The 17,430-nt window shown below is 33.3% G+C and overlaps 1 protein-coding gene across 3 annotated transcripts in view; it reads left to right on the top strand.

Annotated features, from left to right (window-relative positions):
* HDAC2 (histone deacetylase 2) overlaps positions 1-14,568 on the top strand; it is a 28,943-nt gene extending 14,375 nt beyond the window's left edge. For all 3 annotated transcript variants that reach the window (XM_006205673.2, XM_072965765.1, XM_072965764.1), the window contains 9 exons: positions 1,118-1,259; positions 4,756-4,848; positions 4,930-5,038; positions 8,557-8,697; positions 8,935-9,043; positions 9,928-10,058; positions 10,798-10,953; positions 13,411-13,468; positions 14,193-14,568. In XM_006205673.2, the coding sequence (XP_006205735.1) occupies positions 1,118-1,259; positions 4,756-4,848; positions 4,930-5,038; positions 8,557-8,697; positions 8,935-9,043; positions 9,928-10,058; positions 10,798-10,953; positions 13,411-13,468; positions 14,193-14,223 (970 nt within the window). In that variant the 3' untranslated portion in view covers positions 14,224-14,568. The remainder of the gene's footprint in view (positions 1-1,117; positions 1,260-4,755; positions 4,849-4,929; positions 5,039-8,556; positions 8,698-8,934; positions 9,044-9,927; positions 10,059-10,797; positions 10,954-13,410; positions 13,469-14,192) is intronic.
* The last annotated feature ends 2,862 nt before the right edge of the window (positions 14,569-17,430 follow it).

The following is a 17,430-nucleotide window of genomic DNA, read 5'->3' as shown; positions in this document are numbered from 1 at the left end:
AGATTTCTTCAACTGGTGCAAATATGATTTAGTTGACTTAATTGGTTTAAACAGCTTATGGGCCACTCAGAAACTTATTTGCTCATGCTTTATTTTTATTTTTGTGAAGAAATTCTGTGAGGAAACATTGTTATTTATTTTCTGAGTTTTTTTTTATGTTTTCCTGTGAGTTGATATTCTTATGGGTGCTTAGTCTGGTAATGTCAGTTTACATTGTATTCTTCTAACACGGCTGTGATATCATTGTAAAATAAACACAGTGCTCTGCCGTCTAATTCCATAATAATCCTCACCTCATTATGCCTTTAAAGGATGATATATGAATTTCACTTTCCTTTTTTTCTTATTTTGACGTGGGTATATGCTGGTTTTAGTGTGTCTAGTATGATGATACATGTGGCTTTAAAAGTGCATTTGAATTACAACTGTGTTGCTGTGATTTGAAGTGCTCCAAGCAGCACTGTGAAGTGATGAGAGCACCACTTGTGGTTTCTGTCCCTACTACTCAGCTCTTCAGTTGAAGTGAAAAAGAAGCCATAGACAGTATGTGAACAAACAAGCCATGTTTCAGTAACATTTTACTTATGGACGTTGAAGTTTGAATTTCATTTAATTGTCACATGTCATGAAATATTCTTGTTTTGATTTTACTCTTCAGCCATTTAAAAATGTTAAGAACTATTCTTATCTCAAAGGCTGTACAAAAAGAGGCCATTGTCCAAATTTGGAATATGGACCATAGATTGCCAAACCCTATTTTATAATACTAAAGATTTACTTACTAGAGGGATGTTTTAAAGTGACAATCATAAGTAAGGTATAATCTTCTGTTGTCAATATATAGAAACATGGACTATGTTTTTAAAGCAGCATAGGACAGATTTAACAGAAAAAATACGTTTTCTCATCTGCATTGGGTGTAAAGGGAAGATATAAAGGTCTAAGGCTCAAACTGTAACTTAAAGATGGTCTCTTTAAACGGTCTCTTAGGCTGGAAGTGAAGAAAGGAAATTAAACATTCTGGAATGCAAGAGCTCAGAAATAGGTTTCCTGAATCCATGGTGGTTCTTCCCATTTTAAAATGTTTTTGAAAACTTACTTATGGCTTTGTTTTCAGATATCATCAGAGAGTCTTATATATTGACATTGATATCCATCATGGTGATGGCGTTGAAGAAGCTTTTTATACAACAGATCGTGTAATGACTGTATCATTCCATAAATACGGGGAATACTTTCCTGGAACAGGAGACTTGAGGGTAAGACTGAATTCTATCTAAATAAATATGAGATTAACCTAGGAGGTTAGTAATCTTACACCTGAACTAATATTTTTCATGAGTAATTTGAAGCTTACATGAATAATTAAGTCATTTTATATACTATGACAGCTGTTAGAATTCACTTTTGCTGACATAAACAAAAATTTAATGAGAACTTAAATAATTTTCTTTTGCTGAGCTATTTTCTATGGTTGAATAAATTTTTTTTTGAACATCCACAAAGCATGAAAGAGTTTTCTTGGTGTTCAGTTTGAATCTTCAGAACCTACTTGATGGTAGCCTGTATTGCTGTTGAATATAAAGATTGGTGGAATAAAATAATTGACTGAGTCGATTTAAGTTTCTTGTGCTGCCCTCCCTTCATGAGTGGTCTTTATTTAATAAGTCTAATTTTAATCTCTTTTCTTCAGGCTTCTGAAATTTTAATGTGTATGTACACACACACACATGCCCCTCTTTGGGGAGAGAAAGAGTATCAGCTTATCCTGCCTGTTACATTAAGTGCATTTATTTATGTTATATTTCTATTATCTTTCATTTGGTGCTCTAGAAAAATTTTTTTGCTTTACTAGAGGTTTTGTTGGGGAGTGGTTTTGTTTTTTTTTTTTAACAAAATTCTAAGCATGCTGAAGTTTATTCGGAAATTTAAACAACGATTTTTAGTTTAGCCTGTATTACATGGGAGATTCCTTTTAGCATGGCATTCAACATTAGTTCTCAGTTGTTTTGTTAAAGTTAATTTTCAAATCTGTGGTTTGGAATTAGCTTAACAACCAAAAGTTTAGTGGCCTCGAAAGTACTCTACAGATGTATGACTTTTCACTATTTGACCGCAAGGTGGTGCTCTTTCAGTAAAAGTTGATATGGTGAAAACTTTATTTACCTATAAGTGGGTAGAAGGTCATTTGTTTTCATTTATATCAGTTTAAATTATATGGCTTTTAAAATAATTTATATTTTCAGTTCTTTCTTGCCAGTTAGCTCATTCAGTGCCTTTCCCCACTTGGTCTTATCTTGCAGACCAGTGGTTCTCAAAGAATGATCTAGCAGAATCATTATCACCTGGGAACTTAGAAGAACATATTCTCAGACCCCCAGAACTCTGGGTGATTCTGTTCTGCACACTAGAGTTTGAGAACCACAGCTCTGTAAACTGGTAGAATTTGTTTGTTTATAACCGTTGTACCTTGGTGGGAATTAAAAGCTTTCCCAGCTTTAAGCTTAAAGAAAATGTGTGTCTTTGCAGTATAATTCTGATTTATCTCAAAAATGGCAAATGGAGTCCTCTGCTTTAACTTCTGACAGTTTTCTTAATGGTTGTTCGAAGTTGTTGGAAAATATTGGAGAATGTATGTTTTTAAAAGATCGAGAATGACCTTCAACATCTTTTCCTCATGTAAGATTTTATACTCCCTATATGAAATGTCAAAACTTTTCCCCTTTGGATATTATAAAGGTGTCTTCAAAATTTAGGAAACTAAAATCAGTTATATGTGTAGTTGTATTTGAACTTTCATGAAACTCAGGTGTAATTTAATAAACATTACCTTTTCTACCTGATCATTCTAAATCAGAAAAGAAGGCTGCAGTGAGCTTAGATCACTGTTAAAACTATGCTTGCATTTATTAGATCAGTAGTATCGATGGGAGAAAAAAATAAACATGTGATAAAGTAGCAGTTGTGGAAAAAAAAATGGGAGAGATAAAACGTGGTCCAAGAAGGTCCAGTTCTGAGTTACTAGCCTTTCACTAGAGTGAGAAGTGCTGGCCAACTTTCTGTATTCAGAAATGTTCGTGTCAACATATATTTCAACTGTTTTTAGTGCAGAAGTATAGGGATTCACAATGCTTCATTTTCTCCACATTTGTATAGTTTGTATTTAGTTATATAAACTTTTAGTTTTTTTAAGAAAAATTATGGGGATAAGTGTGTAATTCTACTCTTTTTTTCTTCATTGAAAGTTATAATAACTATATGATTCCATGAAAGATAAGGGAAGAACTTCTATGAGTGTTAGTAATCCTAAAGATTCATATATATTGAGACATTATACAACTGATCCTCAAAGAATACGGTGGTTAGGGGTGCATACTCCTGTGCAGTGGAAAATCAGCATGTAACTTTGAATCCCCCAAACGTAAATACTAATGGTATTTGTTTGGAAGCCTTCATGATAACATACATAGTCAATTAACATGTATTTTGTATGTGTGTATCTACATATATTTTATACATTCATGATGTACCTCACCTGTTTTTTTTAACTTTTTTTCTTGAGTTACAGTCATTTTGTAATGTTGTGTCAAATTCCAGTGTAGAGCACAATTTTTCAGTTACACATGAACATGCATATATTCATTGTCGCATTTTTTTCACTGTGAGCTACCGCAAGATCTTATATATATTTCCCTGTGCTATACAGTATAATCTTGTTTATCTATTCTACATATGCCTGTCCGTATCTACATATTTTGAACTCCCAGTCTATCCCTTTCCACCCCTCTCCCTCTTGGCAACCTTTGTATTCTATGTCTAAGAATCTGTTTCTGTTTTGTATTTATGCTCTTTTTTTTGTTTTAAGATTCTGTGTATGAGTGATCTTACATGGTATTTTTATTTTTCTTTCTGGCTTACTTCACTTAGAATGACATTTTCCAGGAACATCCATGTTGCTGCAAGTGGCATTATGTTGTCGGTTTTTATGGCTGAATAGTATTCCATTGTAATGATGTGCCTCACTTTTTCTTAATTTTTAAAATATTTCTAGGCTATACAGTTCATCCGCAAGTTTTTTCAAGTTGTTGCAAATCTCCAAAAAAATTTTCCATTACATTTATTGAAAGAAATCTGCATGCACGTGGACCCACAGTTCAAACCCTTGTTGTCATCTGTAAATTAAAACACATAAGAATCAGTCACCCCTCATCCCTTGGTGCTGTAGTTAAAGCACTGTTTTGTATAAATGTCTCTACTGTGCCTTCTAGGAATATATAGTTGACAAGGGTTTGAACTGCGTGGATCCACCTATACATGGATTTTTTTTGATGAATGATTACTACAGTACTTGGTTGAATCACATATATATGTATATAAACATACACGTACATAGATATACACATGTATAACATACAAGTAAAATAAGTATATGTGTATTTTAAGTGTATATTTTATTTATGAAAAATTTCTTGGGTTAATATAATATGTAACTTTAGCTTGCCTTTGACTATGTTAAATTTCTTTTATCCCTAAAATAATTATTATAGATTAACTAGAATTGGTTCTTTCCAGCTTTATAAGCAATCCATAAATGTTGAAATTTTTTTATTCTGTGTTCCCGTTCCCAACCTATAAGATGAATTCAGGGTTGGATTTTGTTGCCTAGTCTTAACCTTTTAAAGATATTTTAATAAGTAAATATGTCAAACTTTTTATTATGAAATATTCCCTAAGATCTATCTAACTGTATTTTAGGATATTGGTGCTGGAAAGGGCAAATACTATGCTGTCAATTTTCCAATGAGAGATGGAATAGATGATGAATCATATGGGCAGATATTTAAGCCTGTAAGTATTACTATTTTCAAAACTGAAAAGAAATTTTGAACTGTTTTTTAGAGATACTGACATTTGTTACCTTGTACATAGATTATCTCGAAAGTGATGGAGATGTATCAACCTAGTGCTGTGGTGTTACAGTGTGGTGCAGACTCACTGTCTGGCGATAGACTTGGTTGCTTTAATCTGACAGTCAAAGGTAAGCAATTTAAAGAGTGATTGATATTCCCAGAAATTTTTTTCTTCCCAAGAATTTCCCATAAAATTGTCATTGTAATTTTTTAACTGCTACTTTAGCACAGAACCCTGTGTTTTGTGATTTTTTTGGTCATATATATGTATGTATTTGGAGTAGATTTTTATGACTATAATTAATCTTATTTCAGTAAATTAGGTCTTTATTTTGTCAAACTTATGTATACATTCATATGTGAATAGTTTTATAAGATTGTTGCGATCCCAACCAAGGCAGCTTTTATTTGTTTGTTTATTCCAGTTTTATTGAGATGTAATTGGCATACAGCGCTGTATAAGCTTAAGGTATACAACATAATGATTTGACTACATACATCGTGAAATGATCCCCACAGTAGGTTTGGTGAACATTCATCATCTCTGATGGATACATTAAAGAAACAGATGTTTAAAAAATGTATTTTTATTTGTGGTGAGAACTCTGAGGATTTACTCTGTTAACAACTTTCATTTATAACATACAGCACTGTTAGTTATCTTTATCGTGTTGTACATTTCATCTCTAATACTTATTTATCTTGTAACTGGAAGTTTATACCTTTTAACTATACCTTCATCTAATCTTCCCTCTCTTGCCTGGTAACCATAAATCTGACCTTTTTCCTGTGAGTTTGTTTGGTGTTTGATTTTGGAGTATAGTTAACTTATAACACTGTTAGTTCCTGGTCCACAACATAGTGATTTGATACGGTATACATTTCAAAATGATCACCATGATAAGTCTAGTTGTCATCTGTCACCACACAAAGATATTACCATTGACTGTATTCTCCACACTGTACATTTCATAACTGTGACTCGTGTATTTTGTAACTTAGTGTTTGTACCTCTTAATCTGCCTCATCTGCTTCTTTCCTCCCCTTTGGCAACCACCTGTTTGTATCTATGACTTTCTGTTTAGTTATATTTGTTCATTTGTTTTGGTTTTTTATATTCCCCATATTACACTTAGCATTAATTAACATTTTGGTTAATTTTTTTTGGTGCTTACCTTTCTTTAAATAACATGCAGTCTGTTATTTTTAACTTTTAATTTTAACCTTGTATATTCACTTTCTATTGTGAAAGAAGAAAGATTTAACTTACACCACTTTGTCCCCAACACACGCACATACCCTTCCCATATCTCCATTTTTACTATTTAAGTCTGGTATTTATACCAGAATTTTGTTGTGGTATTCAATGTTTATAGCATCATCAACAGCATTAAAGCATGTTTCAGCTTTTCCAGTTTTCTTTTGCATAACTTGTTTCTCCTGTACAGTTTTTTCATTTCCTTAGTTTTCTCCGTGCTCAATAAGATACTAGTGTGTATAAATAGGTTCATATGTTCAAATGTATCAGGTATTCCATCAGTTTCACCTTCTTGAAGAATAGCCTTCTGAGTTGTTCCTGTTCAGTGAATTTCCTCTATAGACTTGGTAGAATGTAGGGCTGTTCTTGGCTTTTAAGTGTTGAAATCAACATATAATAGAGGTCCAGGCCAAAGTAAAAGATCACCATTATGGAATGAGCTTCTAGGGCATAACAATAAATTTGAAATTTTATTTAGCAAGTTCTTAAAATTTATTATGTGTGGATCAATAGTGACTTATCATGGATATTGTCCATGATTTTGGAGTTGTTTTCCTTGTGAACTTTTAGGTAACAGGTTGACGTTCTAGTTTGAGTTCTCTCATAAAATGTGAAGAGTTCTTAAACAGAACTTTTTCCAGAACAATTGCCTAAATGAAATTTAATAACTAAATACAGATATTAAAGGCTATTTAATTTAATGTTGTGATAACTCCTATATGAGGCAGCATTAGAATTATGGTATAATCAATTATTCTGCCTTTATTAAGTTGAACAATTTGAAATTATTTGCCCATTTTCTTGCTAGGTCAAAAGTGGCCAAACAGCAGCAGTTTAATATTGTTGAACTTAAATGTGCTGATAACCATCTGTTTCCTCACAATGGATATGTCATTTAAAGATCTATGTAATATACTATTAAAATGTGTATTAACTTGCCAGTTTTCTTGTCTTAACTCTTTGAAAGTTCTTAATGCCTTTGTACTTAAAAGTAGTAGCTTTTATAATCATGAACTGTTGCAGTTTACTCTTGCTATAAACCTACATTATATTTCAACTGACTGTTAGCATTTCAGCTGTATAAAGTGTGTAAGGAGTTTGCAATCCCAAGTCTTAAACTTGATTCTAAGCTTTCTCTACTGCCAGCTTCAATTCATATTTCTCAGGTCGGCTAAAGTCGGTTTAGCTCTTGTCCATCTCCATTCTATCTTCATTTATGTTGTTACTGTCATATGTTCTCCCAGTCTTCATTTTTATTGGTTTTAGCCTTTAAAAAGTTCCTTTGTAATCATTTTTATAAGGTTTTGAGGTGAAAGGAAAGTAAATGTCTTTGCTTAGTTAGCTATCTTTACTTGGAAGTCTTTAAGGTAACTTTTTGTTTATTTCATCTTTAAAAATACTCCAGTGGTTTTTATGTATTATAAGAAGCTTGCATTTTTCTAATTGCAGTAATAAAAAAATTGGGTTGTAAATCCTGTAGTGCAACTAGTGAAGAATACTTAATGAAAATATTCACAGTATAATTACATGAAGAAAATGTATCATTAAGCTGTTAAAGATTAACTCAAAAGAATTGGAAGGGAATATACAAAAACTATCTTTGGACAGTAGAGTTTTAGGTAGTTTTTTCTTTGTGCTTTTTTGATTTTTTCCAAATATTATTCAACACACGTAGATTTCTTCTATAATTGAAGGATTTTTTTCTTGCTTTAAACATTGACTTATATTCCTGAATGGTGATAATCTAAGAAGTTACTGGTAACTTGTAATTAATTATTGAACTATGACATCCAAAGGAAATTTTTTTTTATGTTAGGTTCACTTTATATTGACATTTCTACACAAAGAAATTTGTTAAAGTTGTTTTTAATAGTAATAGTTACTAATTTTATACTTTAGATAAGTTCAGAAAATTATCCATAATGCCACTACCTAAATACAACCTACAGTTAAACTTGTATAGCATTACATAATTTTTCTGTTCATGTCTATGGAGGAAAGTGGTAACAAAATCAATTTAGATTAGATTGTGCTTAATGTTTCACTGTAACCTGACTTATGTTTTCCCCCAGGTAACCTCATGTGAACCTAATATCTTCACACCACATTAATAAAAATGTGTTATATTTCTATTTTAATCTTGCTATAGTTATATATTTGACTTTTCTATCAGAGACACTTGGCTAATATAGCCAGTTATGTCTTAACTGTGTTCCATACATCATTGTGTGAAAGGTGTGTGTTTGATAAAAAGTTGGTTTTTTAAATATTTAGAAAAGCCATTTTGGTTGAATAAAGTTTTGTTTCTATTTGTTATTTTTTTTAATTTATTTTTCAAACTGTTGAAATGTGTAAATTTGTTGTTACCCAAATCTTGTTTTGCCTTAGGTCATGCTAAATGTGTAGAAGTTGTAAAAACTTTCAATTTACCATTACTGATGCTTGGGGGAGGCGGATACACAATCCGTAATGTTGCTCGATGTTGGACATATGAGACTGCAGTTGCCCTTGATTGTGAGATTCCTAATGGTATGTGTTCTTACTTTGATGTCTTTTTTGGATGAACTGTCAATATATAGAAATAGATGGTTGGATGATTAGAGTGGATTCCAAAACCATGTAAATAGGAGCGAACTCAGTGAATTCACTTTGCATTCAGTTTTAAACATTTTCTCTGGAAGTATTTCATGACTTGAATCTGGATTTTAGGCTTGGATTTGTGTGAAAACTGAGCTTTTAATATGTAACTTTATTTGTTTTTAATAGAATTGCCATATAATGATTACTTTGAGTATTTTGGACCAGACTTCAAACTGCATATTAGTCCTTCAAATATGACAAACCAGAACACTCCAGAATATATGGAAAAGATAAAGTAAGACATCATTAAATTGATTTGATAAACATTTCATCTTAATACAGCTTTAGGAGCCTTTAGACAGCCACGTTCAGTAGGTCATTTTAGCTTTATACATTAAGGTGTTTCCTTTGTCATTGTCAAAAGCATTTGAAACCTTAAGATTATTGATTTCTTTAATTCTGTTAAGATAATGGAAAATGTATGGGATTTCAAATATTTCCATTTTCTGTTAGTTAAAGTGGATTGATTGATGTTTAATGGAGATGCCTGGGTTGAATGCAAGACCTTGTGCATGCTAAGCACGCACTCTGCCACTGAGCTATTTCCCTCCCCGCAAAGTAGTTTTAAATTGAAAGGGGCACTATAAATTTTATGCTTTCTTGTTTTACATGAAAGTAAAATTTATTTTCATTGAAACAGTTTGATAAACTTTATCTCCAAGAACAAAGTGTTTAGAGAGACATTGTAGTGCACAGACCTGGTTTTGTGTTCTCTCTTTACTATATGCACCAGCTCCATGACGTTTGGCAGGTTAATTTGCGTGTGTCTTAAATCTTCTCATCCATGGGATGGAATAGTATCTAAATTTTGAAGATTAAATGGGTTAATAACATGTAAAGTATCAGTGCTCGGTACTTTTTTTTTTTTTGAATTCATAGGTTAAGCTAGATAATGGTGCAATTTTTTGCTTAATGTTTCCTTTAACGTTTGAGGGCGAAGGTAATTAGGTTTGTTTGTTTGTCTGTTTGTTTTTTAATGGAAGTACTGGGGATTGAACCCAGGACCTTGTGCATGAGCTAAGCACACAGCCTACCACTGGGCTATACCCTCCCCCCCTTTTACATTTAAAAGGAACTTCAAAATAATTTTTTCTAATAACTGTGCATGTTGTAATTTAGACAGCGTTTATTTGAAAATTTACGCATGTTACCTCATGCACCTGGCGTCCAAATGCAAGCTATTCCAGAGGATGCAGTTCATGAAGACAGTGGTGATGAAGATGGAGAAGATCCAGACAAGAGAATTTCTAGTAAGATAGTGCCTTGATGTGTATTCCGTTACATTTTTCTGGTTTGTTAAAAGAACACTACAGGTTGAAGGTTTTGGTGGCCCAGGAATTTCACTATGGGTCATGTTTCATGAGCACATGGTTATTACCGCCTTTTTTCCCATTTTTTGATCTTACTTAGATTTAATTTTCTATGTCTTAAAGCCTGATTTGAGTATCAGTGATTTTAGTTTTTATGAGTTGATCAAGAGTTTCCACAAACTAACCAGTTATATAGAGTGAGTTGAGTAACATATTAAGAATTTGGTTGATTCTGCAGTCTCTTAATTCCACTTCATATGCTTTGTAGATTTATAGCATAAGGGTATGCTATCATGGTATAGTAACATACTTGGTATTAATGGTAGTTTTTATTTTCTCTACTTCCCCTCTCAGCTCTGAAATAAAAAGTTAATTTGTATATGTATACTTCCTGTTAGGAAAACACAATTTTTTTCCTCCAAATTTGTTTTTTTTTTTAAATAAGATCCCCAAATGTTTTTTATGTTTCTTTGAATTATTTCTTCCAGGATTAAAAGCTAAATTTTTGGTATTTAGCAAACCATGCATTCAGTTTCTAACCCTAAAATCATTTAGCTTCTGCAATCCTATACTTTTAGTGTGGTAACTGGCTAGTTCATTTGTACATGAGTGCACTATATCAGTTATAAAACCTGTGACTGCTTTTTTCAAAAGTTTAAAAAAATCTTTACTGTATCAGTTCGAGCGTCAGACAAACGAATAGCTTGTGATGAAGAATTCTCAGATTCTGAGGATGAAGGAGAAGGAGGTCGTAGAAATGTGGCTGATCATAAGAAAGGAGCAAAGAAGGCTAGAATCGAAGAAGACAAGAAGGAAACAGAGGACAAAAAAGCAGGTCAGGTTTATTTTTTGATAAATATGTTTTAATTGTAAGATTTTAAAAGTGAGCTTCAGTGCAATATTTTTTTTTTGAGATCCTGAACTCAGTTACACAAGTCAATACTTGCGCAGGGTGGGTGTGCTAAATAAGTGACTTTTTTCCCCCGTGTAAGTGATGCTTAAATATCTTTTATTTAGAGCTCTCTAAATGTTACTAGTCACATTTACTTTTTAAATATTGGCAACCTTACTATTATCTTTTGGTGACATAGGCTTAAAATAGTGAACATTGCTCTGTGATATAGATTGGGATAAGAAAGAGGACAAAGTGGTTCTAGATCCATTTGTGGCCTGTGAGCAGAGATGGAATTCTAAGGTAATTTTTAACTACTGTAGGTTTATTTGATGGGAATAAAACACAAAAGAAGACTTACATTATCTAGCTTTAGAACAGTTTCACCATTTTGAAAAGACTCAGAGAACAGACTGTTCAGAAATTGTTTAAAGGAAACATGAAAACTGTGGGAAGATAGGAAGTGATTTGGGACCTGGGTTAGGAAGGAGCTATTACTTCTGATGTGTTTAAAAATGGTATGTCAGTTTGTTGAGAAAGTAGATGCCTGAAGGGTATTGAGTTTGCTACTCTTTTATCTGAGTTCCAGAGCACTTAGACATACTTCTGTCTCTTTGTTTATTTAACATATCATATTATAACACCTCATTAAAGGATTTTTATATATCTCCCTGCTAGATAGAGCTGCTCATGGCTAGAGAATGCAATGTCTTAAATATCTGTATTCTCAGCACTTGGTACATTTCCTGATGGATACTTGATACCTGTATGCAAGTGATGGTAATAGTCACGGGTTTTAGTTGACCTGTTGATTTTGACCTTATAGCAAGTGGAAAACGATTCAGAGATGCTGCTCCAGCATCCTGTTCCTATCACTTTGAAGTTATGTGAGCAAGCTGGGTCTCATGTTCCTTTTTACTAGAGAGTTAGGAAATCCGTAGCATATCTGACACATCTAGTTTTGTTCTTGTTCATGGATTGACTCCTCTGTTAGGCTACTGTTCTCTGTCTACCATTTTATAATTTTAAATTCCTAATGTATTACAATGATGGCTCCAGTCTGCTCTTGTGTATTGATTGACATCCAGAAATCCCAGCTATGATTGAGGTAAGAAGGACTTAGTTTTAGCTGTAGGATTTTTCTAGTATTTTTCTAGTATTTTTCTTTTCTCTTGCTGTCAGTATATCTTCTTGTCTGTTTTTTTGTTTGTTTGTTTGTTTTCCTTTTTGGTGTTTCTTCTTATTTTTAAGTGTTTATCTTTTCTGTGCTTTTTCTTCCAAATGGGGAAGTGGGTGCACTAGGGTGCTTATCTTTCTTTGCTATTTTTCTAAAAACGAGAGTACCTTTTGATCTGGCTTAATGGCCTAGTGATAGATTAATCTCACAGTATTTAGCTTCTAAATACTTTTGTTGCTGATAATAATTGATACTTAATTTTTTTTTTAATTTGGTAATGAAATTCTTCTTATAGGTCTTGCATTTGTTAGAATCTTGCAGCCTGCAGATAAAAGAAGTATTACCATAGAAAACATTTTTTAAAATCTATAATTCGGAACCTGAAGTTAGGTGCATTTCTTTTCTCTTCCCTTCTCCCCCATCCCGTTTGGCACTTTGAGTTATTTAAGTTTGCATATCCAAAATTAAGCCAGAGCTGAAACAAATGTCATAATAGCCATATTGCCATATGTTTGTATTATAATCATTGCTTCACGACTTTGGTTCATTTGCTCTTTAAAGAAAAAGTTCATTCAGCACATTTGGGCTAATTTGTTTTAGTGATCTTGAATGTAAAGTATTACTCCTACTATTTCATTAATTTTTATTAAAAGTGGTAGTTTTCAGTACTTACATAGTCAGGGTTAAAAACTAATGGTACATAAGCAATAGAATTTAGCCTCTGCTGTGTCTCTGGGCTCATCTAATTTCTTCCCCCTTAGAACACTCCAGCCACTGTGGTCTTTCAGTTCTTCTTTCCAGCCTCATTCCTTTTTTTAAAATTGTCTGTTTGTTCAAGGTACTTCTCCCCTTTTCCCAATCAAAAGCTATTCATTCTTCAAAATGTCTCTCACATGTCACTTCTTCGTAGTAGCCTTTCCTGATCTCCCACAGTGCCATGCTCATGTCTGTGGGCTAAACTTCACAGCACATATCCTGGCAATTATACTGTGATTCCGTAGAAGAAAACTTCCAAAAGGCTGAACTATGTTGTTACACTGACACCTCAAACCTCTGTCATTTAGCACAGCATCTAACACAGAGCTTATTTAGTTACTGAATTCATGAATAGTAAGATTATATGTGACAGTATTTATATTTTAAGTAAGATATATTTTAAAATAAAATGTATACATTTTATATTTCAAGATGGGTGTTGATCTCGTCCCAATTTTTGTTTTTAGATGTTAAGGAAGAAGATAAATCCAAGGACAATAGTGGTGAGAAAACAGATACCAAAGGGTAAATTATATTATATTCCTTATCTAGTAATATTTATATACTATAAAAATAACCAACACATTTACTGGGGTTGGGGGTGTACACATATTTTGGGAAGTACTGGACTGAACTTGAGAACATCAGTAAGTTGTGAGATGCTCTGAATTTAAGTCTGTAATGGTGCGTAAGACAACATACATCATCTTCACCGTTAGTTTATGTCATCTATTTGCTCATTTTTCATTCATGTAGCTTGTCTTAGGAAAATTACAAAGACTAGTAGTAATCAGTATTGTAACTGAGTATAGATCAATTTGTATTCTTGCACATAATTTACCCAAGACTTTTTTTTGCTGTTAACTTTTATGTAGACACTGTTACCTTTCATGGAGCTCTTATTTCTGTATACGTGATTTTTTTAGTGTTGTGAGGTGGGTAAATTTAAAAAGTACTGGCTTAGCTTTTTATAATTTTTTTATAATTTTAAAAAAAACCATAATTGAGGTTTTTACTGTCAGAAAGCATGTAAATTCTTGGCCACACGGAATTTTGTGCTGCCCTTTATAGAATGACTTAGAATCGGTTGTAAAACCACTAGAAAAGATCGAGGCAGTCAGTTCTCTGAAAACACTCAAAGCATTATCAGGTTACATGTTTCTTTGCATGAGCCTATAGGACTGATCGAGTCATGCATTTAAACTGAGATTGTGCCATTTATAATATTTCACATTGCCTCTTTTAACAGAGCCAAATCAGAACAGCTCAGCAACCCTTGAATTTGAGAGTCATCAACTTCAGAAACCATAAAAAAGTGAGAAAATATTGGGAAGAAAAACATTTTCTTTTTGAAGACTTCTGGCTTCATTTTATACTACTTTGGCATGGACTGTATTTATTTTCAAAATGGCTTTTTTTTGTTTTTGTTTTTCTTGGCAAGTTTTACTGTGAGTTTTCTAATTATGAAGCAAAATTTCTTTTCTCCACCATGCTTTATGTGATAGTATTTAAAATTGATGTGAGTTATTATGTCAAAAAACTGATCTATTAAATAAGTAATTGGCCTTTCTGAGCTGATTTTTTCCATCTTTTGTAATTATCTTTATTAAAAAATTGTACTTGGATTGTCTTTTGTCTGTTTATTACAACAGAATCTTTTTTCATAGGCTAATGATATGATCATTTCTGTAAAATTAGAATGCACTGGAGGTAAAAGGTACTGATTACAACTTGGAAGACATGCATAAACTGTTTCTTCAGGAAAGAGTATTTACAGTAATTACTATTTCTTAATGCAATAAGAGTTCTACCATCTTGTCTTCTATAGGTTAACCAATCAATATTGGTGAAGATTGACTTCTCATTATAGTAATTTATCTCTGAAATTAATAACACAAGCTATGCAGTTGAGATATAGGAATTATCTTTGAGCTGAACCAAAGATTCTCAAAAGCTGAAAATGGAATTCTGAATTGAAAGAAGAAATCCATAATCAGAGAAGGACACTATAGCTTCCATACTGAGCTCTGTGACTCTTGCCAGCCCCTACTGCATACCAAGTAGACAAGGAACTGTATGGTTTTGTTTAACCAGAATGTTCCTGTACTTATAGTAAGTCTAAAATAAAGCTGTTTAGACAAAACCTGGTTCTTGTACTGCAATTATATGGTATCCAGTTTCCACTATTACACCCAGGTTTCCAAACCAAGGAAATACACTTAAAATTATTTATCTTTCTATTTATTGAATGTCTACCCATTTTAAGGCTTTGAGTATGCAACTAAACATAATGGGAAAGTTCCTGCTCCCACAGCTTACATTCTAGCAGTAGAAAGCAAACAAATGGTGTGATTTCTACTGCTAAGATGTGCAAAGGGTAAAACATTTTAGAAACTTGCCAAAATCAGTGAGATCTCTTTTGTGCCAAGCCCAAATTGATTATTCTGAGATAGAAGTTAGAGAATGCTAGATGACACATCAAAAATGTTTCTCTAAAAGTTCCTGTGTTAAATCCTGCAGACCTTCTCAGAAATACCTGGACTTTTGTAATGAACAGCTATTCTCCCACCTGTTTGACAGATGTTTCACTTTTGTGGTATTTCCTTCGTGTTTTTCCTTTTTTCCCTTTAAATAAATTACACAGAAGAATTTGAAGCCCCCTTTATCCATTTTGCTGTTTAATTCCCTCCCACTCTTGAGAAGAAACCATATCTTATCCGTGTTTTTACTCTTGCTATTTATCTGTTGGCATATAAACCCTTACAGCACTAGGAATTACGCATCTCCTTCATTAGTGGAGTAGTTTGTGAAACGCATAGATGCCATTGCATATGTACACTACTGTTGTTTTTTTACATTTTGTTACCTACCCCTGTTGTACAAGTACAGCTCATCTTAACTGCTCTGTATTAATGTTTCATTATAAGGATATACCAAAAATTTGTTTCAATACTGTAATGAACCTCCTTGGTCACATTTAGATTTTGTTTGTTTTCCTGTTTACAGATAGAAGCATTTATATAAAACTGAAGCCTCAAGAGAATGATATGAAACAAGCAAGTTCAGCCAGGTGACTTGGTACAACATTACTACATAGAAACCAGCAACTGTTATATCTAAATCGCAACCAGAAGGTCTATTGGAAGAAGGAAGACCCCATTTATAATAGCAATAACAAAATTTTCTAGAAATAAAAGTATAAAGAAACTGGTTCTTGTGTACAGTGAAAAATATATAGGATGTCAAGATAAATATCCTAATACATTTGGAGATAATACTGGATGAAAATATTTCAGATTGATGAGGGAAGAGAGTATTCCTTAATTGGTGTTAAGATAATAGGTAAGCCAAATGGGAGAAAAAAAAAGTTTCATGCCTTCCAGCAAAAGAATCAGATTAGTTGGAAAATGAACCCATAAGAGACTTCTGAGAAACTATTGGAGAGGCCTTTCTAAGTATGACACCAAACCCAAACTATAAAAGCAACAATGTTTGACGAAAATTTTTTCTGTAGGCAAGCAACTTATAAATTGAGAAAAATGACAAATGAAATGGGGAGTGTGCAGAATTGTAACTTGTCACACTTCAATAGGCTAATACTTAAAAGTTTTGTCGATTTTTTCTTTGGTTTTTTGGGTTTTTTGTTTTTGTTTTCATCTTGTTTACTTGATTCATCAGTAGAGAAATGTACAAAGTGGGAAATAAAAGGAAAGCAAAGAAACAACAGCAGGTGTGGGATATGCAATCACCACCTCAGTCTTCCAGCAGAGGAACTTGAAAACTGACATTGAAAGTTTTGCTTCTGGAAAGCTTTTTCTTGCTGGTTTCCTGTACTGCCTATCTAACGTTAAAAATGGTCAACCTCTAGGAAAAGTAGGAGAAGGCAATCAGGTGAACCAAGTCAGTTTGACAAATCGCTGACTTTCCTCTTACTCTCTTCCTCACCAGGGCTGGGAATACACATGCTGCAAACAAGAGAAGTCACTAGGTGTGTGGCTTCCTAAAGTTTAGTCCTATCCAATCCCTGCATACTCTAAAAGAGAGAGAAAGGAAAGAAAAGTTCTGAAATTGTTGAAGAAATGAAACGGATCAGGGCCTTGTGGGGCCCTCCCAGGTACAGATCCTTTCTGTGTCCCCTTTTCCTGTCTGTAGGAAAAAGGCTTCAGCCTCCTTGACCTTTGAGTTCCAGAGGGCAGATTCAAACAGTTGTTAATCAGGGAAAGGAGGGAACTCAGAAACAAGGGAGGAGCCTTCAAGAAAAAGTAGTCCTGGTTCCTCCTCAAGAAATACACATATCAGTATCTTAGTTCTTCCGTAGGAACTAAGGCCCCTACCCAGGTGGAGGATGGTAACTTCAGGCTTAGCACAGGATTCCTGGAGCCACCACCCTGTTAACTCACTACCAGCCAATCCGAAGAAAGTCCCCACACAGTGGAAGATAACAGAGACTGACCCCTTCCCCCAATGATTTTCCCCTTAAAAACTTT

This window comes from Vicugna pacos, chromosome 8 (genome assembly GCF_048564905.1).
Source record: "Vicugna pacos chromosome 8, VicPac4, whole genome shotgun sequence".
NCBI classification, from domain to species: Eukaryota; Metazoa; Chordata; class Mammalia; order Artiodactyla; family Camelidae; genus Vicugna; species Vicugna pacos.
Note: the sequence above shows the minus strand (reverse complement) of the source record. Positions and strands in the feature narration are given on the sequence as shown.